Below are 24,766 nucleotides of genomic sequence, written 5' to 3' on the forward strand. Positions count from 1 at the left end.
TCCACAGGTGAGCCAGGTGATAGGTTTAAGTCTTCTCGACGATTGCCTTGACCTTTGCTAAGATTAGCCAAATAAGCGGATTCTTTACTCATCCATCCCTCGAAGTTGGCTGTATCACTTGGGGTAGCTAATACCCACATTAGAATGAGCCAGCACCGTTTTTAATGACAGACAGTAAAATGGAATGATGGATTGATCCATTGATATCAATATCGATTTCGCATTTAATTAAGCATGCATTGAATCGAATATGAAAACAATCGATTATTTTTATCTGAATGTTTATGCAATGGGCCCAAATTCACTACAATGTTATAAAAAACGGATAGATGATTTTATTTAAATTGCGGCAATTCATCTAATCACGAGGTGCAACTAGTGACATCATTGTTACACCTACATCAGAGAGCCACCTTGCATTTTTTGTTTCACTTAATTTGGATTCGACCAACTCTGAGAGTGAGATATAAGTAGCACATGTCAGATGACTGACACGCATTGAACTGCTCTAATGGAGCACAGGAATGTGCTGGTTAAGTGTGACCTCTTGAAGAGATGCCAGAAGATATTCTCGTGGTGTTTCTTGTGGCATCTTTACTAATTGAGACATCGATCTGCTGCCAGTAGGAATTTCCCTGCCTTGTGTATTGGCTTCGATATTACAATTCGGAACATAAATAGTTAAGCATTCAGAAAAATAGTAAAATAAAAAATACAACTGCACATTAAACATGTGCTCAGACACATTTGGCTAATCAGGGTGGAGTCTAAGGTGAAACTGGCTGTTTGCTACTGGAAAATTGATTAAGTAACTGTACTCTTTGTTTTACTGTAACCATCTCTGCATAAAAACAAATTGCATTGTCTAAGGGTATCAGCTTTCCCTGTTCCTTGGCTGTTTGCTCAAAATGTCACGGTTAGATCCGTGTTGAAACAAATAAGAGACACTGACCTTCAAAATGTCATGGTTAGATTCGTGTTTAAACAAATAAGAGACACTGATCTTCGAAATGTCACGGTTAGATCCGTGTTTAAACAAATAAGAGACACAGATCTACAAAATGTCACGGTTAGATCCGTGTTTAAACAAATAAGAGACACAGATCTTCAAAATGTCACGGTTAGATCCGTGTTTAAACAAATAAGAGACACTGACCTTCAAAATGTCACGGTTAGATCCGTGTTTAAACATATAAGAGACACTGACCTTCAAAATGTCACGGTTAGATCCGTGTTTAAACAAATAAGAGACACTGACCTTCAAAATGTCACGGTTAGATTCGTGTTTAAACAAATAAGAGACACAGATCTTCAAAATGTCACGGTTAGATCCGTGTTTAAACAAATAAGAGACATTGACCTTCAAAATGTCACGGTTAGATCCGTGTTTAAACAAATAAGAGACACTGACCTTCAAAATGTCACGGTTAGATCCGTGTTTAAACAAATAAGAGACACTGACCTTCAAAATGTCACGGTTAGATCCGTGTTTAAACAAATAAGAGACACAGATCTTCAAAATGTCACGGTTAGATCCGTGTTTAAACAAATAAGAGACATTGACCTTCAAAATGTCACGGTTAGATCCGTGTTTAAACAAATAAGAGACACAGATCTTCAAAATGTCACGGTTAGATCCGTGTTTAAACAAATAAGAGACACTGACCTTCAAAATGTCACGGTTAGATCCGTGTTTAAACAAATAAGAGACACTGATCTTCAAAATGTTATGGCTCGATCCGTGTTCGCGACCTGAGCTCAAAACACAAAAGACACAAGGTGATGATGATGGTGGTGGTGATGATGGTGGTGGTGACGATGGTTGTGATGTTGACGACGGCGGTGTTGGCGCTGACGATAGCGATGGCGGCGGTGGCAAGGAGCCCGCTTGCAGGCCTGCCTCACGGCTCCGTGTGTCTTGGAGGCAGCGGCAGGCCGTCAACACCGCTGCTGCCTCGTCAGTGACGACCGCACATCTCGGCCAGCGACCTGCGGCCGTGCCTGGTGGCCGCGCCCGTGGCCCTGTGCAGCGCCAGCGTGTGGCCACCGCCCTCCTCCTCCTCGCTCACGACGAAGCCGACCGCGATCGCTGCCTCTCCTCCTCCCGATCCCTCCTCTTCCGACTCTCCCGAGCAAACGTGACGAAGGGCCGAAATGATGACGACGAGGAGGGGGACGATCATGAAGATGATGGTGAGGATGATGATGATCCACGGTAGACCACGTCCCGACTCCTCCGCTTCCTCCGCTCCTCCTGCGAGTGGAGAGAGACGGCGTGGGCAGAGAGCGCGGAGAGAGGGCAGAGAGAGTGGAGAGAGTGGAGAGAGAGTGGTGAGTGGAAAGAGATAGAGAGGAGAGAACGTGGAGAGTGGAGAGAGAGAGAGGACAGAGTGCAGACAGATAGAGAGGAGAGAGATAGAGAGGAGAAAGAGTGGAGAGAGGAGAGAGAGAGGAAAGAGTGGAGACAGATAGAGAGGAGAGCGAGTGGAGAGAGAGAGAGTGGTGAGTGGAGAGAGAGAGAGAGTGGTGAGTGGAGACAGATAGAGAGGAGAGAGAGTGGAGAGAGAGGTGAGTGGAGAGAGATAGGAGAGAGTGGAGAGAGAGTGGTGAGTGGAGAGAGATAGAGAGTAGAGAGGGTGGAGAGATAGAGGAGAGAGTGGAGACAGATAGAGAGGAGAGAGAGTGGAGAGAGAGGAGAGAGAGTGGTGAGTGGAGAAAGAGTGGTGAGTGGAGAGAGAGTGGAGATAGAGTGGTGAGTGGAGAGAGATACAGAGGAGAGAGAGTGGAGAGAGTGGAGAGAGAGTGGTGAGTGGAGAGAGAGTAGAGAGAGAGAGTGGAGAGAGATTGGAGAGAGTAGTGAGTGGAGAGAGAGTGGAGAGAGTGGAGAGAGTGGAGAGTAGAGAGAGAGTGGAGAGAGTGGAGAGAGTAGAGAGAGTGGAGAGTGTGGAGAGAGTGGAGAGAGAGAGAGGCGTCTCTGCTAGTGGTATGTGAGAGAGAGAGAGAGAGACTCAGCGTCATCGCTGAGTCTCTCTCTCTCTCCTGCCGCCCCGGTTACCTTCCACTGTGACCTTGACGGATCGCGACCTCACCAGGCCCGGCACGGAGTGCGGCGAGGTGACGCACCGGGAGCGGCCGTCGCCGCCGCTCCCCCCGGACGGCCTCGCGTGCCGCGGGGCCGGCGTGGCACCGCCGGACACCGCCTCCCCGGCCTGAGGCACGCAGAGCGCCGGGGAGGCGACGGCCGTGAGGCTCCACGGAGCGTCGGGCGCTCTCTCCGCTACACCACCCCCCCCCCCCCCCCCCCCCCGGAACGCTCACCGACACGCGAACGCTCACCGACACGCAACGACACGCCCACACGCGTCACCGCCAAGCGGCGGTGACGTCACCGCGGCGCTCGCGCCAGGCCGTGTGCACGTCGAGGCCACCACGTGAAGTGTCGAACGCCCGCGGGCAGGAGGTCACGAGGCAGACCCAGCAGGTGCCACGGTGCCATGGGTCGACTGAGATGCCTGGCACGGTGCACCACCTGTACCCCCTACTGTGCCACTCACCTCATTCTCATCTTCGTAAATGTCACCCACCACCATCACCACCGTCACCACCGTCACCACCACCGTCACCACCACCACCGTCACCACCACCGTCACCACCACCGTCACCACCATCACCACCACCACCACCACCGTCACCAACGTCACCACCACCGTCACCACCGCCGTCTTTGTCTCCCCCGTGCTAGCGATGTTTACTACAAGTACTCATTAGAGGTTGAGAAGACCTAGGGGAGGCCCAGGACCGGTTCAGAAAATCGCTATCACTGCTGTTGGCTGTGAGCGGGAATCGAACTCAGGTGGTGGTGGTGGCACGGTGGTGGTGGCATGGTGGTGGCACGGTGGTGGTGGTGGTGGTGGCACGCTGGTGGTGGTGGTGGTGACGGTGGTGGTGGCACGCTGGTGGTGGTGGCACGGTGGTGGTGGTGGCACGGTGGTGGTGGCACGGTGGTGGTGGCGGTGGCACGGTGGTGGTGGCACGGTGGTGGCACGGTGGTTGTGGTGGTGGTGGCATGGTGGTGGTGGTGGTGGCACGGTGGTGGTGGCACGGTGGTGGTGGTGGTGACGGTGGTGACGGTGGTGGTGGTGGCACGCTGGTGGTGGTGGTGGCACGCTGGTGGTGGTGGTGACGGTGGTGACGGTGGTGGTGGTGGCACGCTGGTGGTGGTGGTGGTGACGGTGGTGGTGGCACGGTGGTGGCACGGTGGTTGTGGTGGTGGTGGCATGGTGGTGGTGGTGGTGGTGGCACGGTGGTGGTGGCACGGTGGTGGTGGTGGTGACGGTGGTGACGGTGGTGGTGGTGGCACGCTGGTGGTGGTGGTGGCACGCTGGTGGTGGTGGTGACGGTGGTGACGGTGGTGACGGTGGTGGTGGTGGCACGCTGGTGGTGGTGGTGGTGACGGTGGTGGTGGCACGGTGGTGGTGGCACGCTGGTGGTGGTGGTGGCACGCTGGTGGTGGTGGCACGCTGGTGGTGGTGGTGGTGGTTGTGGTGGTGGTGACACGGTGGTGGTGGCACGGTGGTGGTGGCATGGTGGTGGTGGTGGCACGGTGATGGTGGCACGGTGGTGGTGGCATGGTGGTGGTGGTGGCACGGTGATGGTGGTGGTGGTGGCACGGTGGTGGTGGTGGTGGCACGGTGGTGGTGGTGGCACGCTGGTGGTGGCACGGTGGTGGTGGCACGGTGGTGGTGGTGGCACGCTGGTGGTGGCACGGTGGTGGCGGTGGCACGCTGGTGGTGGTGGTGGCACGGTGGTGGTGGTGGTGGTGCTGGCACGCTGGTGGTGGTGGTGGCACGGTGGTGGTGGTGGCATGGTGGTGGTGGCACGGTGGTGGTGGCACGGTGGTGTTGGTGGCACGGTGGTGGTGTTGGTGGTGGTGGCACGGTGGTGGTGGTGGCACGGTGGTGGTGGTACGCTGGTGGTGGTGGTGGTGATCGTGACACAGCGACTGGGTACCTCTGCGCACTTGTAGTCGGGTATCCCGGACGACGAGGGCGTGACCTGGGTCGCCCCGGCCGTGACCTGGGTCGCCCCGGCCGTGACCTGGGTCACCCTGGCCGTGACCTGGGTCGCCCTGGCCGTGACCTGGGTCGCCCCGGCCGTGACCTGGGTCGCCCCGGCCGTGACCTGGGTCGCCTCGGCGGGGCCAAGCCTCACGTCTTCCGGGTCTGGTGAGGAGGACAGACGACAACCCCCCGCTGAAATCTCGATTTGAAGCTTTCGTGACTGCAAGGATTCATCTCCTTTGGTTCTTTCGGTAAAGTCACCACCACGTAGAATGAGAATAAAATAATAAATCGATAAAATAAAATAACGCGATAAAATTCTCACGACGTTTCGGGCACGACACAAGCGGCCTTCATCAGGTGAAGGGACGAGACTGTCTGGACTGATGCTCCTGTTGTTTGTGGAGTGACTCATGCAGCTGGAGCTCCAGCGCTGTCCTCCAGACAGTCTCGTCCCTTCACCTGACGAAGGCCGCTTGCGTCGTGGCCGAAACGTCGTGAGAATTTTCATCGCGTCATTTTATTTCATCGATTTATTATTTTCATTCTCATTCCACGCGGCGGCGGCGACTTTTACCGAAAGGACCGAAGAAGACGACCGCCCACTTACTCGCGGCCAAGCGGCGCCGTCCGCTCGCGACGTCCCCCCCGAGGAGCCGCCGGCGGAGGAATCCGTGGAGTCGCGGGGCTCTCGGCGTGTCCCAGACGTCCAAATCGGGGTCGCCTCCACCTCGTCTCGCGGTGACGACGACGACGACGACGACGATACAACGAGGTGGAACGGGTGGCACGAGGTGGGACGGGGTGGAACGACGATACAACGAGGTGGAACGAGGTGGAACGACGATACGAGGTGGAACGGGGTGGAACGGGGTGGAACGAGGTGGAACGAGCCGTCGCGCCCACCCCCACCGGGATTCCCCCAACGCGCGACGCGCGAGAGGCGACGGTTCAGCGCGAGGAAATTCGTCCCCAGGCGACGTGGGTTCGACGCCTGGGCCAGGGCATCTCTCCTGCCTCGTAGCAGCAACAACAGCAAAACAACAACAAAACAACAACAACAACAACAAAATAACAACAACACAACAACAAAACAACAACAACAAAACAATAACAACACAACAACAACAAAACAACAACAACTCAAATAGTACAACACGCCATTCCGTCCCGGGATGCCACCTATTGTAGATGCCACTGGTTCTTCACGTTCTGCAGATGTAGAAGCCACTGGTTCTTCACGTTCTGCAGATGTAGAAGCCACTGGTTCTTCACGTTCTGTAGATGTAGAAGCCACTGGTTCTTCATGTTCTGTAGATGTAGATGCCACTGGTTCTTCACGTTCACTAGATGTAGATGCCACTGGTTCTTCACGTTCTACAGATGTAGATGCCACTGGTTCTTCATGTTCTACAGATGTAGATGCCACTGGTTCTTCACGTTCTACAGATGTAGATGCCACTAGTTCTTCGTGTTCTGCAGATGTAGATGCTACTGGTTCTTCATGTTCTACAGATGTAGATGCCACTAGTTCTTCGTGTTCTGCAGATGTAGATGCCACTGGTTCTTCACGTTCTCCAGATGTAGATGCCACTGGTTCTTCACGTTCTGTAGATGTAGAAACCACTGGTTCTGCACGTTCTGTAGATGTAGATGCCATTGGTTATTCACGTTCTGTAGATGTAGATGCCACTGGTTCTTCACGTTCTGTAGATGTAGATGCCACTGGTTCTTCACGTTCTGTAGATGTAGAAGCCACTGGTTCTACACGTTCTGTAGATGTAGAAGCCACTGGTTCTTCACGTTCTGCAGATGTAGATGCCACTGGTTCTTCACGTTCTGTAGATGCCACTGGTCTTCACGTTCTGTAGATGTAGATGCCACTGGTTCTTCACGTTCTGTAGATGTAGATGCCACTGGTCCTTCACGTTCTGTAGATGTAGATGCCACTGGTTCTTCACGTTCTGTAGATGTAGATGCCACTGGTTCTTCACGTTCTGCAGCTATAGATGCCACTGGTTCTTCACGTTCTGTAGATGTAGATGTCACTGGTTATTCACGTTCTGCAGATGTAGATGTCACTGGTTCTTCACGTTCAGTAGATGTAGATGTCACTGGTTCTTCACGTTCTGCAGATGTAGATGTCACTGGTTCTTCACGTTCTGTAGATGTAGATGCCACTGGTTCTTCACGTTCTGTAGATGTAGATGCCACTGGTTCTTCACGTTCTGCAGCTATAGATGCCACTGGTTCTTCACGTTCTGTAGATGTAGATGTCACTGGTTCTTCACGTTCTGCAGATGTAGATGCCACTGGTTCTTCACGTTCTGTAGATGTAGATGCCACTGGTTCTTCACGTTCTGTAGATGTAGATGTCACTGGTTCTTCACGTTCTGCAGATGTAGATGCCACTGGTTCTTCACGTTCTGCAGATGTAGATGCCACTGGTTCTTCACGTTCTGTAGATGTAGATACCACTGGTTCTTCACGTTCTGTAGATGTAGATGCCACTGGTTCTTCACGTTCTACAGATGTAGATGCCACTGGTTCTTCACGTTCTGCAGATGTAGAAGCCACTGGTTCTTCACGTTCTGTAGATGTAGATGCCACTGGTTCTTCACGTTCTGTAGATGTAGATGCCACTGGTTCTTCACGTTCTGCAGCTATAGATGCCACTGGTTCTTCACGTTCTGTAGATGTAGATGTCACTGGTTCTTCACGTTCTGCAGATGCAGATGCCACTGGTTCTTCACGTTCAGTAGATGTAGATGAAACTGGTTCTTCACGTTCTGCAGATGTAGATGCCACTGGTTCTTCACGTTCTGTAGATGTAGATGCCACTGGTTCTTCACGTTCTGCAGATGTAGATGCCACTGGTTCTTCACCTTCTTCAGATGTAGATGCCACTGGTTCTTCACGTTCTGCAGATGTAGATGCCACTGGTTCTTCGTGTTCTGCAGATGTAGATGCCACTGGTTCTTCACCTTCTGCAGATGTAGATGCCACTGGTTCTTCATGTTCTACAGGTGTAGATGCCACTGGTTCTTCACGTTCTACAGATGTAGATGCCACTGGTTCTTCACGTTCTGCAGATGTAGATGCCACTGGTTCTTCACGCTCTGCAGGTGTAGATGCCACTGGTTCTTTACGTTCTCCAGATGTAGATGCAAGTGGTTCTTCATGTTCTGTAGATGCCACTGGATCTTCACTATCTGTAGATGTAGATGTCACTGGTTCTTCACGTTCTGCAGATGTAGAAGCCAGTGGTTCTTCACGTTCTGCAGATATAGATGTCACTGGTTTTTCACGTTCTGCATGTGTAGATGCCACTGGTTGTTCACGTTCTGCAGATGTAGATGCCACTGGTTCTTCACATTCTGTAGATGTAGATGCCACTGGTTCTTCACGTTCGGCAGATGTAGATGTCACTGGTTCTACACGTTCTGCAGATGTAGATGCCACTGGTTCTTCACGTTCTGCAAATGTAGATGCCACTGGTTCTTCACGTTCTTCAGATGTAGATGCCTCTGGTTCTTCACGTTCTGTATATGTAGATGCCACTGGTTCTTCACGTTCTGTAGATGTAGATGCCACTGGTTCTTCACGTTCTGCAGCTATAGATGCCACTGGTTCTTCACGTTCTGTAGATGTAGATGCCACTGGTTCTTCACGTTCTGTAGATGTAGATGCCACTGGTTCTTCACGTTCTGCAGCTATAGATGCCACTGGTTCTTCACGTTCTGTAGATGTAGATGTCACTGGTTCTTCACGTTCTGCAGATGTAGATGCCACTGGTTCTTCACGTTCTGTAGATGTAGATGCCACTGGTTCTTCACGTTCTGTAGATGTAGATGTCACTGGTTCTTCACGTTCTGCAGATGTAGATGCCACTGGTTCTTCACGTTCTGTAGATGTAGATACCACTGGTTCTTCACGTTCTATAGATGTAGATGCCACTGGTTCTTCACGTTCTACAGATGTAGATGCCACTGGTTCTTCACGTTCTGCAGATGTAGAAGCCACTGGTTCTTCACGTTCTGTAGATGTAGATGCCACTGGTTCTTCACGTTCTGTAGATGTAGATGCCACTGGTTCTTCACGTTCTGCAGCTATAGATGCCACTGGTTCTTCACGTTCTGTAGATGTAGATGTCACTGGTTCTTCACGTTCTGCAGATGTAGATGCCACTGGTTCTTCACGTTCAGTAGATGTAGATGTCACTGGTTCTTCACGTTCTGCAGATGTAGATGCCACTGGTTCTTCACGTTCTGTAGATGTAGATGCCACTGGTTCTTCACGTTCTGCAGATGTAGATGCCACTGGTTCTTCACCTTCTTCAGATGTAGATGCCACTGGTTCTTCACCTTCTGCAGATGTAGATGCCACTGGTTCTTCATGTTCTACAGGTGTAGATGCCACTGGTTCTTCACGTTCTACAGATGTAGATGCCACTGGTTCTTCACGTTCTGCAGATGTAGATGCCACTGGTTCTTCACGCTCTGCAGGTGTAGATGCCACTGGTTCTTCACGTTCTCCAGATGTAGATGCCAGTGGTTCTTCATGTTCTGTAGATGCCACTGGATCTTCACTATCTGTAGATGTAGATGTCACTGGTTCTTCACGTTCTGCAGATGTAGAAGCCAGTGGTTCTTCACGTTCTGCAGATATAGATGTCACTGGTTTTTCACGTTCTGCAGGTGTAGATGCCACTGGTTGTTCACGTTCTGCAGATGTAGATGCCACTCGTTCTTCACATTCTGTAGATGTAGATGCCACTGGTTCTTCACGTTCGGCAGATGTAGATGTCACTGGTTCTACACGTTCTGCAGATGTAGATGCCACTGGTTCTTCACGTTCTGCAAATGTAGATGCCACTGGTTCTTCACGTTCTTCAGATGTAGATGCCTCTGGTTCTTCACGTTCTGTATATGTAGATGCCACTGGTTCTTCACGTTCTGTAGATGTAGATGCCACTGGTTCTTCACGTTCTGCAGCTATAGATGCCACTGGTTCTTCACGTTCTGTAGATGTAGATGCCACTGGTTCTTCACGTTCTGTAGATGTAGATGCCACTGGTTCTTCACGTTCTGCAGCTATAGATGCCACTGGTTCTTCACGTTCTGTAGATGTAGATGTCACTGGTTCTTCACGTTCTGCAGATGTAGATGCCACTGGTTCTTCACGTTCTGTAGATGTAGATGCCACTGGTTCTTCACGTTCTGTAGATGTAGATGTCACTGGTTCTTCACGTTCTGCAGATGTAGATGCCACTGGTTCTTCACGTTCTGTAGATGTAGATACCACTGGTTCTTCACGTTCTGTAGATGTAGATGCCACTGGTTCTTCACGTTCTACAGATGTAGATGCCACTGGTTCTTCACGTTCTGCAGATGTAGAAGCCACTGGTTCTTCACGTTCTGTAGATGTAGATGCCACTGGTTCTTCACGTTCTGTAGATGTAGATGCCACTGGTTCTTCACGTTCTGCAGCTATAGATGCCACTGGTTCTTCACGTTCTGTAGATGTAGATGTCACTGGTTCTTCACGTTCTGCAGATGTAGATGCCACTGGTTCTTCACGTTCAGTAGATGTAGATGTCACTGGTTCTTCACGTTCTGCAGATGTAGATGCCACTGGTTCTTCACGTTCTGTAGATGTAGATGCCACTGGTTCTTCACGTTCTGCAGATGTAGATGCCACTGGTTCTTCACCTTCTTCAAATGTAGATGCCACTGGTTCTTCACCTTCTGCAGATGTAGATGCCACTGGTTCTTCATGTTCTACAGGTATAGATGCCACTGGTTCTTCACGTTCTACAGATGTAGATGCCACTGGTTCTTCACGTTCTGCAGATGTAGATGCCACTGGTTCTTCACGCTCTGCAGGTGTAGATGCCACTGGTTCTTCACGTTCTACAGATGTAGATGCCACTGGTTCTTCACGTTCTGCAGATGTAGATGCCACTGGTTCTTCACGCTCTGCAGGTGTAGATGCCACTGGTTCTTCACGTTCTCCAGATGTAGATGCCAGTGGTTCTTCATGTTCTGTAGATGCCACTGGATCTTCACTATCTGTAGATGTAGATGTCACTGGTTCTTCACGTTCTGCAGATGTAGAAGCCAGTGGTTCTTCACGTTCTGCAGATATAGATGTCACTGGTTTTTCACGTTCTGCAGGTGTAGATGCCACTGGTTGTTCACGTTCTGCAGATGTAGATGCCACTCGTTCTTCACATTCTGTAGATGTAGATGCCACTGGTTCTTCACGTTCGGCAGATGTAGATGTCACTGGTTCTACACGTTCTGCAGATGTAGATGCCACTGGTTCTTCACGTTCTGCAAATGTAGATGCCACTGGTTCTTCACGTTCTTCAGATGTAGATGCCTCTGGTTCTTCACGTTCTGTATATGTAGATGCCACTGGTTCTTCACGTTCTGTAGATGTAGATGCCACTGGTTCTTCACGTTCTGCAGCTATAGATGCCACTGGTTCTTCACGTTCTGTAGATGTAGATGCCACTGGTTCTTCACGTTCTGTAGATGTAGATGCCACTGGTTCTTCACGTTCTGCAGCTATAGATGCCACTGGTTCTTCACGTTCTGTAGATGTAGATGTCACTGGTTCTTCACGTTCTGCAGATGTAGATGCCACTGGTTCTTCACGTTCTGTAGATGTAGATGCCACTGGTTCTTCACGTTCTGTAGATGTAGATGTCACTGGTTCTTCACGTTCTGCAGATGTAGATGCCACTGGTTCTTCACGTTCTGTAGATGTAGATACCACTGGTTCTTCACGTTCTGTAGATGTAGATGCCACTGGTTCTTCACGTTCTACAGATGTAGATGCCACTGGTTCTTCACGTTCTGCAGATGTAGAAGCCACTGGTTCTTCACGTTCTGTAGATGTAGATGCCACTGGTTCTTCACGTTCTGTAGATGTAGATGCCACTGGTTCTTCACGTTCTGCAGCTATAGATGCCACTGGTTCTTCACGTTCTGTAGATGTAGATGTCACTGGTTCTTCACGTTCTGCAGATGTAGATGCCACTGGTTCTTCACGTTCAGTAGATGTAGATGTCACTGGTTCTTCACGTTCTGCAGATGTAGATGCCACTGGTTCTTCACGTTCTGTAGATGTAGATGCCACTGGTTCTTCACGTTCTGCAGATGTAGATGCCACTGGTTCTTCACCTTCTTCAAATGTAGATGCCACTGGTTCTTCACCTTCTGCAGATGTAGATGCCACTGGTTCTTCATGTTCTACAGGTATAGATGCCACTGGTTCTTCACGTTCTACAGATGTAGATGCCACTGGTTCTTCACGTTCTGCAGATGTAGATGCCACTGGTTCTTCACGCTCTGCAGGTGTAGATGCCACTGGTTCTTCACGTTCTCCAGATGTAGATGCCAGTGGTTCTTCATGTTCTGTAGATGCCACTGGATCTTCACTATCTGTAGATGTAGATGTCACTGGTTCTTCACGTTCTGCAGATGTAGAAGCCAGTGGTTCTTCACGTTCTGCAGATATAGATGTCACTGGTTTTTCACGTTCTGCAGGTGTAGATGCCACTGGTTGTTCACGTTCTGCAGATGTAGATGCCACTCGTTCTTCACATTCTGTAGATGTAGATGCCACTGGTTCTTCACGTTCGGCAGATGTAGATGTCACTGGTTCTACATGTTCTGCAGATGTAGATGCCACTGGTTCTTCACGTTCTGCAAATGTAGATGCCACTGGTTCTTCACGTTCTTCAGATGTAGATGCCACTGGTTCTTCACGTTCTGCAGATGTAGATGCCACTGGTTCTTCGTGTTCTGCAGATGTAGATGCCACTGGTTCTTCGCGTTCTTCAGATGTAGATTCCTCTGGTTCTTCACGTTCTGTAGATGTAGATGCCACTGGTTCTTCACGTTCTGTAGATGTAGATGCCACTGGTCTTCACATTCTACAGATGTAGATGCCACTGATTCTTCACATTCTGCAGATGTAGATGCCTCTGGTTCTTCACGTTCTGTAGATGTAAATGCCACTGGTTGTTCATGTTCTACAGATGTAAAAGCCACCACCGCCATCTATTGCGTGGCGGTTGAACTTACAACTCTCGTTCCGAACAGGCAACTGGACTTACAAACAGGTTTGAGCGTCTCTCTGAACGTTCAAAAGTCAAATGTTCATAGGTAGTGGTAGTCTCTGTGTTTAATTTGACCTTAACCCAATAAGATGGTCCGTCAGGCATGTATTTTCTGTTGTGCACATCACACACATGTCTGTTGTGCACGTCACACGCATCCGTTGTGCACAGGCGTCTGCCTGGTGTCCCGTGTACTCACAATGCAGCCCCACGTGGATCGTCTCCGAGGCAAAGGCCTCACTCCTGCCGCCCGGCATCGTGTAGTTCACCACGCAGCGGTACCCGGCTCCCACATCCCGCTCCTCCGGTTTGTAGCTCAGGACGGATGTCACGGCGAAGGTGCCGTTGGCCTCCGTCGCTACCGTCCGCGTCACTTTCACGTCTAGCCACGCGCACGCACGCAAAGACAAAGATCCCCCGTGTGGACTTCAACAGACCGTTGGGACAAGTGCTGTTAGCGAGTGGCAGCCCGGCACGACACGCGAGGGGGTGGGCGGCCAGCACCACGCCCTGCCAGCTTTGTCCCCGCGGCGCTAGCGATGTTTACTCACTGCACCACGTAATAGTATACACTACGCAATACACGGCACTATAGCAGACGTATTCACCAACAGATACATTAACCGACAGATACATTCACCAGCAGATATATTCACCAGCAGATACACTAACCAACAGATATATTCACCAACAGATACATTAACCAACAGATACATTCACCAGCAGATATATTCACCGGCAGATACATTAACCAACAGATATATTCACCAGCAGATATACTTACCAGGTGATGGCAACAGGGGCAGGGAAGCCTTGTACCAGGTGATGTGGGGCTCTGGGTAAGCGTTGTGCACGAAACATTTACCAATCTGCACGAGAGGGAAACAGACCAACACATACAACAAAGAACCCCTGTATAGCCTTAACAGACTGTAGGGGCAAGTGCTGTTAGAGAGCACCTATAAAGGCCGGAACGGTACACGAGGGGGTGGGTGGCCAGCACCACGCCCGACCGCCTTTGTCTCCCTAGTGGCAATGTTTACACACCGCACCAGGTACTCATTTGAGGCTGAGTCGACCTAGGGGAGGTCCGGGACCGGTTCAGATAATCGTCACTGGTGTTGGCCGTGAGCGGGAATCGAACCCGGATCGCCAGGTTCATAGCGCAGTGCGCTAACCGCTACACTACCGCTCCTCACTCACACAGAGACACTCACACAGAGACACTCACACAGAGAGACACACATAGAGACACACAGAGACACTCACACACAGAAACACACACAGACCAACACACACAACAAAGACAAAGAACCCATGTATAGCCTTAACAGACTGTACGGGCAAGTGCTGTTAGCGAGCACCTATGAAGGCCAGAACGGCACACGAGGGGGTGGGTGGCCAGCACCACGCCCGGTCGCCTTTGTCTCCCCGGTGCTGGCGATGTTTTTACGCACCGCACCAGGTATTTGAGGCCGAGTCGACCTAGGGGAGGCACAGGAACCGGTTCAGATCATCGTCACCGGTATTGGCCGTGAGCGGGAATCGAACCCGGGTTGCCAGGGTAGTAGCGTTATCCACGTCGGGATCGAACCCACGACCTCCTGCGTACCAGGCGAGGTAGTCAACATCCCCCTAACCAAAACTAAACCACGTTTGAATCTACGCACGAATCGGTGGCGTCTACAGCACAGCCATTGGCGTGCGGCCGTTTTCGCGAAGGGGACGCCGTGAAGGTTAAAAAAAGAACAACCCTTAAATGACCGTCAGCGGACGGCGCAACAGGAATTTGAAATAAAAAAATGTCAACGTATTCTAGATTTAAAGCTTTCGTGACTGCAAGGATCTCCATACTCTTTGGTTCTATTCGGTAAAGTCACCACGTAGGTAAAAAAGTAAAACAACAAAAAATCACGACGTTTCGGCCACAACACAAGCGGCCTTCATCAGGTGAAGGGATCAGGCTGTCTCGAGGACAGCGCTGGAGTGAAACACAGCCACGCTCAGACCGCGAGACAACCTGATCCCTTCACCTGATGAAGGCCGCTAGTGTTGTGGCTGAAACGTCGTGATTTTTGTCGTTTTACTTTTTTACCTACGTGGTGACTTCACCGAATAGAACCAAAGAGAATGTCAACGTAGGCCAAGGGCTCACCTCGTGGCGCTGTCCGTTGAGCAGCACGGGCCGCTTGCTCGCCGTCACGGCCACCGTGGGGGCCGCTGGAAGGGAAGCGAGGGGAGGGGCCGTCCCGTGCGTCAATTTGTCGCGGGGCCGTCATCGGCCACTTGCTCGTGAGTCCGACCTCACTCCGAAATGTGGTCGAGTAGTGCGTCATGTATAGTAGCAGCAGTGTGCACGCCGTGCAACGCGTGTGGAATCGACGGGAGCGAAGTTGGACTCACGGGCAAAATCGACTAACGAACGTGGGCCCTCTGGATCCCGGCTTGTTCGTATGTGGGCAACGTTCGTAAGAAGTAACGTCGGTAAGTAGTAGAGACCACGCAAAAATGTTCGCGAGTGAGTCACTGCAGTAACGTTCGTAAGTAGAGGCGTCACGCAGTAACGTTCGTAATGTCCACTAAGGAGTCTCCGTAGCAACGTCCGTAAGTAAGGGGAGCCCTCGTAATGTCCACTAAGGAGTCTCCGTAGCAACGTCCGTAAGTAAGGGGAGTCCTCGCAATGTCCACTAAGGAGTCTCCGTAGCAACGTCCGTAAGGGGAGCCCTCGTAATGTCCACTAAGGAGTCTCCGTAGCAATGTCCGTAAGTAAGGGGAGTCCTCGTAATGTCCACTAAGGAGTCTCCGTAGCAACGTCCGGAAGCAAGGGGAGTCCTCGCAATGTCCACTAAGGAGTCTCCGTAGCAACATCCGTAAGTAAGGGGAGCCCTCGTAATGTCCACTAAGGAGTCTCCGTAGCAACGTCCGTAAGTAAGGGGAGTCCTCGTAATGTCCACTAAGGAGTCTCCGTAGCAATGTCCGTAAGTAAGGGGAGTCCTCGTAATGTCCACTAAGGAGTCTCCGTAGCAACGTCCGTAAGTAAGGGGGGTTCTCGTAATGTCCACTAAGGAGTCTCCGTAGCAATGTCCGTAAGTAAGGGGAGTCCTCGTAATGTCCACTAAGGAGTCTCCGTAGCAACGTCCGTAAGTAAGGGGGGTCCTCGTAATGTCCACTAAGGAGTCTCCGTAGCAACGTCCGTAAGTAAGGGGGGTCCTCGTAATGTCCACTAAGGAGTCTCCGTAGCAACGTCCGTAAGTAAGGGGGGTCCACGTCGTAGGGGACGTCCCCCCCCCCCCCCCCACTGCGCGTCATTCTAAAGTGAGTAGCCCCGACCGTGAGCTCGCTTACAAAACAGCCGCACTCTTGTGGTCGCCTCTGCCACGCCGGCCCGCCCCGCAAACACCTGGCAGATGAAGTCTCGCTCATCTGCGACCACCGTCGCGTCCAGCGCCAGGGCGGAATCGTCGCGTTGGGCATCAATGCGGTCCGTGTAGCCGGTATCCGCGTCGGCCACGAAGCGTCGTGAGTCGCGGTACGATATCCTCACTCGCGAAGTTGTCGAAATCTGCGCCGGGGGGGGTTTTGGCGACGGCGGTCGGGCGTATGACAGCGTGGTGAGTCTATGGGTAGCAGTGGTGAGTCTATGGGTAGTGGTGAGTCTATGGGTGGCAGTGCTGAGTCTATGGGTAGTGTTGAGTCTATGGGTGGCAGTGTTGAGTCTATGGGTAGCAGTGTTGAGTCTATGGGTGGCAGTGCTGAGTCTATGGGTAGCAGTGTTGAGTCTATGGGTAGCAGTGTTGAGTCTATGGGTAGCAGTGTTGAGTCTATGGGTGGCAGTGTTGAGTCTATGGGCAGCAGTGTTGAGTCTACGGGCAGTGTTGAGTCTATGGGTAGCAGTGCTGAGTCTATGGGTGGCAGTGTTGAGTCTACGGGCAGTGTTGAGTCTATGGATAGCAGTGCTGAGTCTATGGTGCAGTGTTGAGTCTATGGTGCGGTGTTGAGTCTATGGGCAGTGTTGAGTCTATGGTGCAGTGTTGAGTCTATGGGCAGTGTTGAGTTTATGGTGCAGCGTTGAGTCTATGGTACAGTGTTGAGTCTATGGTGCGGTGTTGAGTCTATGGGTAGCAGTGTTGAGTCTATGGGTGGCAGTGTTGAGTCTATGGGTAGCAGTGTTGAGTCTATGGGTAGCAGTGTTGAGTCTACGGGCAGTGTTGAGTCTATGGGTAGCAGTGCTGAGTCTATGGGTGGCAGTGTTGAGTCTACGGGCAGTGTTGAGTCTATGGATAGCAGTGCTGAGTCTATGGTGCAGTGTTGAGTCTATGGTGCGGTGTTGAGTCTATGGGCAGTGTTGAGTCTATGGTGCAATGTTGAGTCTATGGGCAGTGTTGAGTTTATGGTGCAGCGTTGAGTCTATGGTACAGTGTTGAGTCTATGGTGCGGTGTTGAGTCTATGGGTAGCAGTGTTGAGTCTATGGGTGGCAGTGTTGAGTCTATGGGTAGCAGTGCTGAGTCTATGGGTAGCAGTGTTGAGTCTATGGGTGGCAGTGTTGAGTCTATGGGTAGCAGTGTTGAGTCTATGGGTAGCAGTGTTGAGTCTATGGGTAGCAGTGTTGAGTCTATGGGTGGCAGTGCTGAGTCTTTTGCTCATGACAAGTGGAGGTGTGCGGGGGGGTGGGTGGGGGTGGCGGTACTCACGATGTACCACTGGGTGACCACGCCGCTAGCCACGGAGACGTTGTACGTGCAGGGGACCACCAGAGGGCGTCCCAGTTCCACCTCGACCAGCGGCCTCACGGAGATGGAGATCGCCGCATGGCCACCTGCCACGATCACCGCACGCAGATTCCTAGTGTAGTGTATAGTGTAGTGTATAGTGTAGTGTATAGTAGTGTATAATGTAGTGTATAGTGTAGTGTACAGTGTAGTGTACAGTGTAGTGTACAGTGTAGTGTATAGTGTAGTGTACAGTGTAGTGTATAGTGTAGTGTATAGTGTAGTGTATAGTGTAGTGTATAGTGTAGTGTGTAGTAGTGTATAGTGTAGTGTATAGTAGTGTAGTGTATAGTGTAGTGTATAGTAGTGTATAGTAGTGTAGTGTATAGTAGTGTAGTGTATAGTAGTGTAGTGTATAGTGTAGTATACAGTAGCGATGCCCCCGCTGTGTGCTGCGGTGTGACGACGTACACGATGGCGATTATCACCTTGCAAGGAGGAGGCGAGGAGGAGGAGGAGCACCACCAGACACCATGGCAACATTTGGTCGGCACCGTCCTCGCCGCAGATTGTGGAGCCGTCAAACCACCGTGGCCTTCCCGTCGCTAGTCCTAGTGTAAGTATTAAACGCGACGCATTTCACGATACAGGTCGAGCGGTCCTCCACTCATGACGGAGATGCGTTACGACAACCCTCATCGCAGGTCTAAAATATCGTTAAGTCTAAGATGGCCCTAGCCTACCCGGGAGTCTTAAAGAATGGTGAAAATTTATCAAGACAGAGTAATTTACAGTACCGTACTGTGTAAACTATATACTGTATTGCACAGTAAAATTCAAAGTAAAAAACAAGGTAAATTCTTAGCCTACCTATGTGAACTGCAATTTCATAGAAAGTGTTTTCAGGAAACAATCCTCTGCTATAAAAACTTTTAACATGCATTAAACGTATGTATCGTAGTAACCCTAAAATGAAATCGCTAAAGCTATGTTATCATACACGCATTGAACGTATCGTAACGTATCATATTGTACTGTACTCACCAAGATTCTGTCCGTCGTCTGCACACTTGAATGATGTTAGGTTGTTGATGGCCACATTAACTTAGTTGTTGGAAGAGGAGGATGGCGATGATCAAGTTACAGTCTCGTACCTCGTAGCACGCTGCTGCGTTTGCCTGCCGCGCAAAATTAAAAATATTTTGCTATTTTGTCATATTGCTATCGCCATCGTAACTGTGGTGCCACCACAGCGGAGCAACTCCACCGGCTATACCCTCTCCTCGCACCCCCCTCCCCATCCCACGAACGCACGCACGCCCCACTAAACACCCGCATGTACCCCCGTAGGGTCGCGAGGAGGGATCACCTGGTGCGATGGGTTTTCACCCGAGGACCCCACTAGCAGGGACGTTCCACGGTTTCCCCGGACCAGGAAATTGGCCCAGCCCCCCAGACCGGATTACATGGCGCCCCCCCCCCCAAGAAGGGGGCATAGAGCTTTACAGGCCGGCCGCGATGAAGCATACACAGCACGGGGGGGTGGGACCTTCAGCCAGTACCCAGCGGCAGGGTAAACAGTGGGGTGGGAGGGAAAAGCCCCTAGGCAGATAAGAAGTTGACTTAAGTTGGAGGGAACGAGGGGATTATCGATGAGTCAACGGCGAGGAACACAGGCACAGAGACAATGGGAAGGGGGGGGATGACGCGACCCCCCCCCACCCAACGGCCAGAGCGCTCAAAGCGGCCGCAAAGAGGATTCGATTGGATGCGCAGGATGACGTCATGTGACCCGGGGGTTAAGGGGCTTTGGAGACATAAGGGGGCCGGAGGGGCGGATTGAATCAGAGTTCTTCTGGAGCGGCGGGAGAGACCAGCCGTCCTCAGCGTCCGTTCGACGCCTGCAGGGTGGAGCTGGAAACGGTCGGCCAGAAAAAGTCCCCGAGGCGAGCATCTTCCCCAGCCCCCATCGGGCAGCTGAAGAGGTGAGTGGGTACGGGAAAGGGGGGCCAATTCAGTCAGCTCGAGCTTGGGGGATAGACGCACTCTGCGACGGGTAAGTGATAGGAGGAAGGGTGCTGGCTGGAGGGGGTCATAAACGGGGGTTCACTATTCGCTCCGGGAAATAAATCTTAGCACAGACTGACGCTGTGACGCGTGGTGCCATGTGTGCGTCTGTGAAGAGCGGTGGGAGAGCGGTCGGCGCAACGACGGTGTGTGGGTGACTTTAATCGGCATAGGCAAGACGCGCACGAACACAAATAAATAATTAATTAGAGGGACGCTTGAACGCGCCCGCGAGCGTAGTGCGCAGAGAGTAATTAATTATTGATTCCGAGCGCCGTTGGCTTGTTGACACAATGGCTTAGCAGAAGTAATTAATTAACTCTAAACAGCCGGCCAGTCAAACCATTACGTCATCCACACGGTTAGGCCACACGGAGTGGGGGAATCACACGGCGCCTAATCAACCCCTAGGCGGGCTGGGCCAGCCGCTAGCTATGTCGGTCCGAGAGACACAAACGCGGAGGGGACGGGGGTGGGGGAGGCAAACACCCCCCCCCGCGCGTGGAGGGGGAGGGGGGTACCAGCCCCCACCCATTAGACGTGGCGCCCCCCCCCGCTCGTGGTGAGTGAGATCAGCCCCCACGTAATGGGGAGTGGGGAGGGGGGCACTAGCCCCCACATGACATCTAAATATCGTAAGTCGGACCGTCGTAAGTCGGGGACCACCTGTATAGAGACCACACACACCACACATTATGATAGAGAACACATTATTATTTATATAGAGACCACACACACACACAACACATTATTATTATAGAGAGACCCCCCACACACACACATATTCTACAAACAAAATGAAGGTACCCCCATGGGTTCTCCCTTATCAGTGGTACCAAATGTTTTCAATGAGAAATTTGAAACAGATGCCATCCAGCCATCCACCCTACGTCCTTCCTTGTGGAAGAGATACGTAGATGACACTTTCGTCATTTGGCCGCATGGCCTGCCAGCACTGAACCATTTTTTCAACCACATAATTTCCATACACCCATCCATCAAATTCACCATGGAAGTGGAGAATGACGATAAGCTACCATTCCTGGATGTTTTGATCGAGGAGAGGCCTGATGGCTCATTGGGACATTGCATCTGCAGGAAAGCCATCCACACGGGTTCCTTTCTAAAGCCTGATTCCCAACACCATCCGGCCCAGAAGAATTCCCCCATTAAATCACTACACTATAGGGCAACACTGCATCTCCGACCAACATCACCGAGCCAGTGAACTGGAGCACGTACACAAGGCCCTCAAGGTGAATGGATACTCAGGCCGCACAATGAACGGGACGGATGAACGAGACGAACAGGAACGAATAGGACTAATGAACGGGACGGATGAACGGGACGAACAGGAACAGGAACGAATGTGACTAATGAACGGGACGGATGAACGAGACGAACAAACAGGAACAGGAACGAATGGGACTAATGAACGAGACGGATGAACGAGACGAACAGGAACAGGAACGAATTGGACTAATGACCGGGACGGATGAACGAGACGAACAGTAACAGGAACGAATGGGACTAATGAATGGGAGGGATGAACAGGAACAGGAACGAATCGGACTAATGAATGAGACAGATGAACAAGGTGAACAGGAACAGGAACAAATGTGACTAATGAACGGGACGGATGAACGAGACGAACAGGAACAGGAATGAATGGGACTAATGACCGGGAGGGATGAACAGGAACAGGAACGCAGCTTTGGCGACAGGCTCCGTGACATCGCGAACGCGGTGGAGGCCGCAAGCGGCGAGCGAGGACGCAGGAGGCGGAACGACGCCGCCATTGACACAAATAAACGCGCGGCGGTGGCGAGATTGGAGATTGTATCGCCGCGGTGAAAACACTACAACTACGACCGCAACAACATCGTCAACAACAACAACGTCGTCAACAACAACATCGTCAACAACATCGTCAACAACGTCGTCAACAACATCGTCAACAACAACGTCGTCAACAACATCGTCAACAACAACATCGTCAACAACAACATCAACATCGTCAACAACAACATCGTCAACAACAACATCGTCAACAACGTCAACAACATCGTCGTCAACAACATCGTCAACAACATCAACAACATCGTCAACAACAACATCGTCAACAACGTCAACATCGTCGTCAACAACAACATCGTCGTCAACAACAACAACATCGTCAACAACAACCAACATCGTCAACAACAACATCGTCAACAACATCATCCTCAATAACAACATCATCGTCAACAACATCGTCAACAACATCGTCAACAACGCCAACAACATCGTCAACAACCTCGTCAACAACATCGTCAACAACATCGTCAACAACAACAACATTAACATCGTCAACAACAACATCGTCAACAACGTCAACAACATCGTTGTCAACAACATCGTCAACAACAACATCGTCAACAACATCAACAACATCGTCAACAACGTCAACAACATCGTCGTCAACAACATCGTCGTCAACAACAACATCGTCAACAACAACCAACATCGTCAACAACAACATCGTCAACAACAACATCGTCAACAACAACATCCTCAACAGCAACAGCATCGTCAACAACATCGTCGTCAACAACAACGTCAACAACAACGTCAACAACAACAACGTCAACAACAACATCGTCAACAACAACATCGTCAACAACGACCAACATCAACAACAACCAACATCAACAACATCGTCAACAACAAGAACGTCAACAACAACATCGTCAACGACAACATCGTCAACAACAACATCGTCAACAACATCAACAACAACATCAACAACATCGTCAACAACATCGTCAACAACATCAACAACAACATCGTCGTCAACAACATCGTCAACAACATCAACAACATCATCAACAACAACATCAACAACATCGTCAACAACAACAACAATGTCGTCAACAACATCGTCAACAACAACGTCATCAACAACAACAACATCAACAACATCAACAACATCGTCAACAACATCGTCAACAACATCAACAACAATGTCGTCAACAACATTGTCAACAATGTCAACAACAACATCGTCAACAACATCAACGACGTCGTGAGCGGCCACAGAGAGTGGCGGCGGGACGCTCGGAGCGAGCGGAATCCGAGCAGCGACAGCTGAAGATGCCCCAAGTAGCTCAAGGAGTTGGGGAGTTGGGGGGGAGCCCGGATTGATGGCAAAGGTAGGAGCTGAATCAGACGTCAAAAATATACAGCAGCAGCAGGCATTGTCAGGGTCTGGATAGAACCCACAACCTCCTGTAGACCATGCGAGGTGGTCAACATCTCATAGCCACCGTGATAATGATGAGAGACAGACTACAAATATACAGCAGCAGTAGCAGGCATCGTCAGGGTCTGAATAGAACCCACGACCTCCTGCCTACCAGGCAAGGTAGTTAACATCTCATAGCCACCATGATGATGATGAGAGACACACAGACTATAAATATACAGCAGCAGCAGGCATCGTCAGGGTCTGGCTAAAACTCACAACCTCCTGTATACCAGACGAGGTAGTCAACATCTCATAGGCACCGTGATGCTGAGAGACACAGACTACAAATATACAGCAGCAGCAGGCATAGTCATCGTCTGGATAGAACCCACGACTTCCTGTATACCAGGCGAGGTAGTTAACATCTCATAGGCACCGTGATGACAACAACAACCACAAGACAACTTTAGATTAAGGCCATCAGTCTAACTAACAACAAACAGTGACGAGGTGGGGGCAAAAAAATCGCAGACGTTAGCTGAATGTGTGTCGGGGGAGGGGGGTTGGGGAGAAAGTTAATGAGTTTATATTTAAACAAACTTTGTTGTAACAACTCCGCCACCACCGCCACCACCACCGCCGTGAACTTCACCGCAATGCTGAACTACACGCGACCTAAGGGACCGCGGTGATTTGCGGCTCAGCGTCAGTTGCTGGACAACACGCGACCCCCAGGAAGTGCCCCCCCCCTCGAGGCTAAGGGACCGCGGTGATTTGCGGCTCAATGTCAGTTTCTGAGCTCCACGCGACCCCAGGAAGTGGCCGTCCCCCTCGAGGCTTGCCGCGACCTAAGGGACCGCGGTGATTTGCGGCTCAACGCGACTTGAGCGTGGACAATGAGAACCAAGCCAAAAAACGTAACTTGTATATAAATAAATATTGTTTACAAATATAAATATATTTTTTATTGTCAACGATAGAATCTAGTATTGTCACGAGTGTGACGTACGTATAGCAAGTTTAACAGTAGTCGATACGACATTGGGGAAGTGTGTTAAAATTTTAGTCCTTGCCGGTAGAGGTCAGAGGTCGCTCCGTCTCACGCTGACGACGTCCCGCGGACGTTCACGATGGGCAGCTGGAGACTGCTTCAAGCACAGCTGCTGCTGCTGCAGCTGCTTCAAGCCCAGCTGCTGCAGCTGCTGCTTCAAGCCCAGCTGCTGCTGCTGCAGCTGCCGGGCACGAGCGGTTGGCCTCCTGCAACCGGTAACGAGGCTATTCACTATTTTTATTTTATTTAAACCAGTTAAGGCGCCACACTGAGATGTTTTTTTAAAAATATATATTGTAGCTCTCTGTTTGCACCTGGCACGCCGCATCCACACGCGCACGCACGCACATGCACACACAAAGACAAAGATCCTCCGTGTAGCCTTTAACAGACTGTAGGGGCAAGTGCTGTTAGCGAGCAGCACCTGTGAAGGCCGGTAACGGTACACGAGGGGGTGGGTGGCCAGCACCACGCCCGACCGCCTTTGTCTCCCCAGTGGCGATGTTTACACACCGCACCAG

General features: G+C 51.0%; 1 protein-coding gene across 1 annotated transcript; it reads right to left on the reverse strand.

Annotated features, from left to right (window-relative positions):
- Nucleotides 1-1,639: 1,639 nt before the first annotated feature.
- On the reverse strand, nt 1,640-23,901 carry LOC142919833 (basal cell adhesion molecule-like). Its single transcript, XM_076062484.1, has 11 exons — nt 23,795-23,901; nt 18,946-19,079; nt 18,390-18,512; nt 17,884-18,008; nt 16,537-16,753; nt 15,347-15,411; nt 13,976-14,060; nt 13,391-13,573; nt 5,011-5,222; nt 3,056-3,209; nt 1,640-2,254 (listed from the first exon to the last, which is right to left on the reverse strand). The coding sequence occupies exons 3-11, from the start codon at nt 18,442-18,444 to the stop codon at nt 1,959-1,961; spliced, it is 1,392 nt and encodes a 463-aa protein (XP_075918599.1). The 5' UTR covers nt 18,445-18,512; nt 18,946-19,079; nt 23,795-23,901; the 3' UTR covers nt 1,640-1,958.
- Nucleotides 23,902-24,766: the final 865 nt, after the last annotated feature.

The sequence above is a fragment of the Petromyzon marinus genome, unplaced genomic scaffold (genome assembly GCF_048934315.1).
Source record: "Petromyzon marinus isolate PM22_M1 ecotype Great Lakes invasive population unplaced genomic scaffold, UKy_Petmar_22M1.pri1.0 PM_G_Scaffold_62, whole genome shotgun sequence".
In the NCBI taxonomy this organism is placed as follows: domain Eukaryota; kingdom Metazoa; phylum Chordata; class Hyperoartia; order Petromyzontiformes; family Petromyzontidae; genus Petromyzon; species Petromyzon marinus.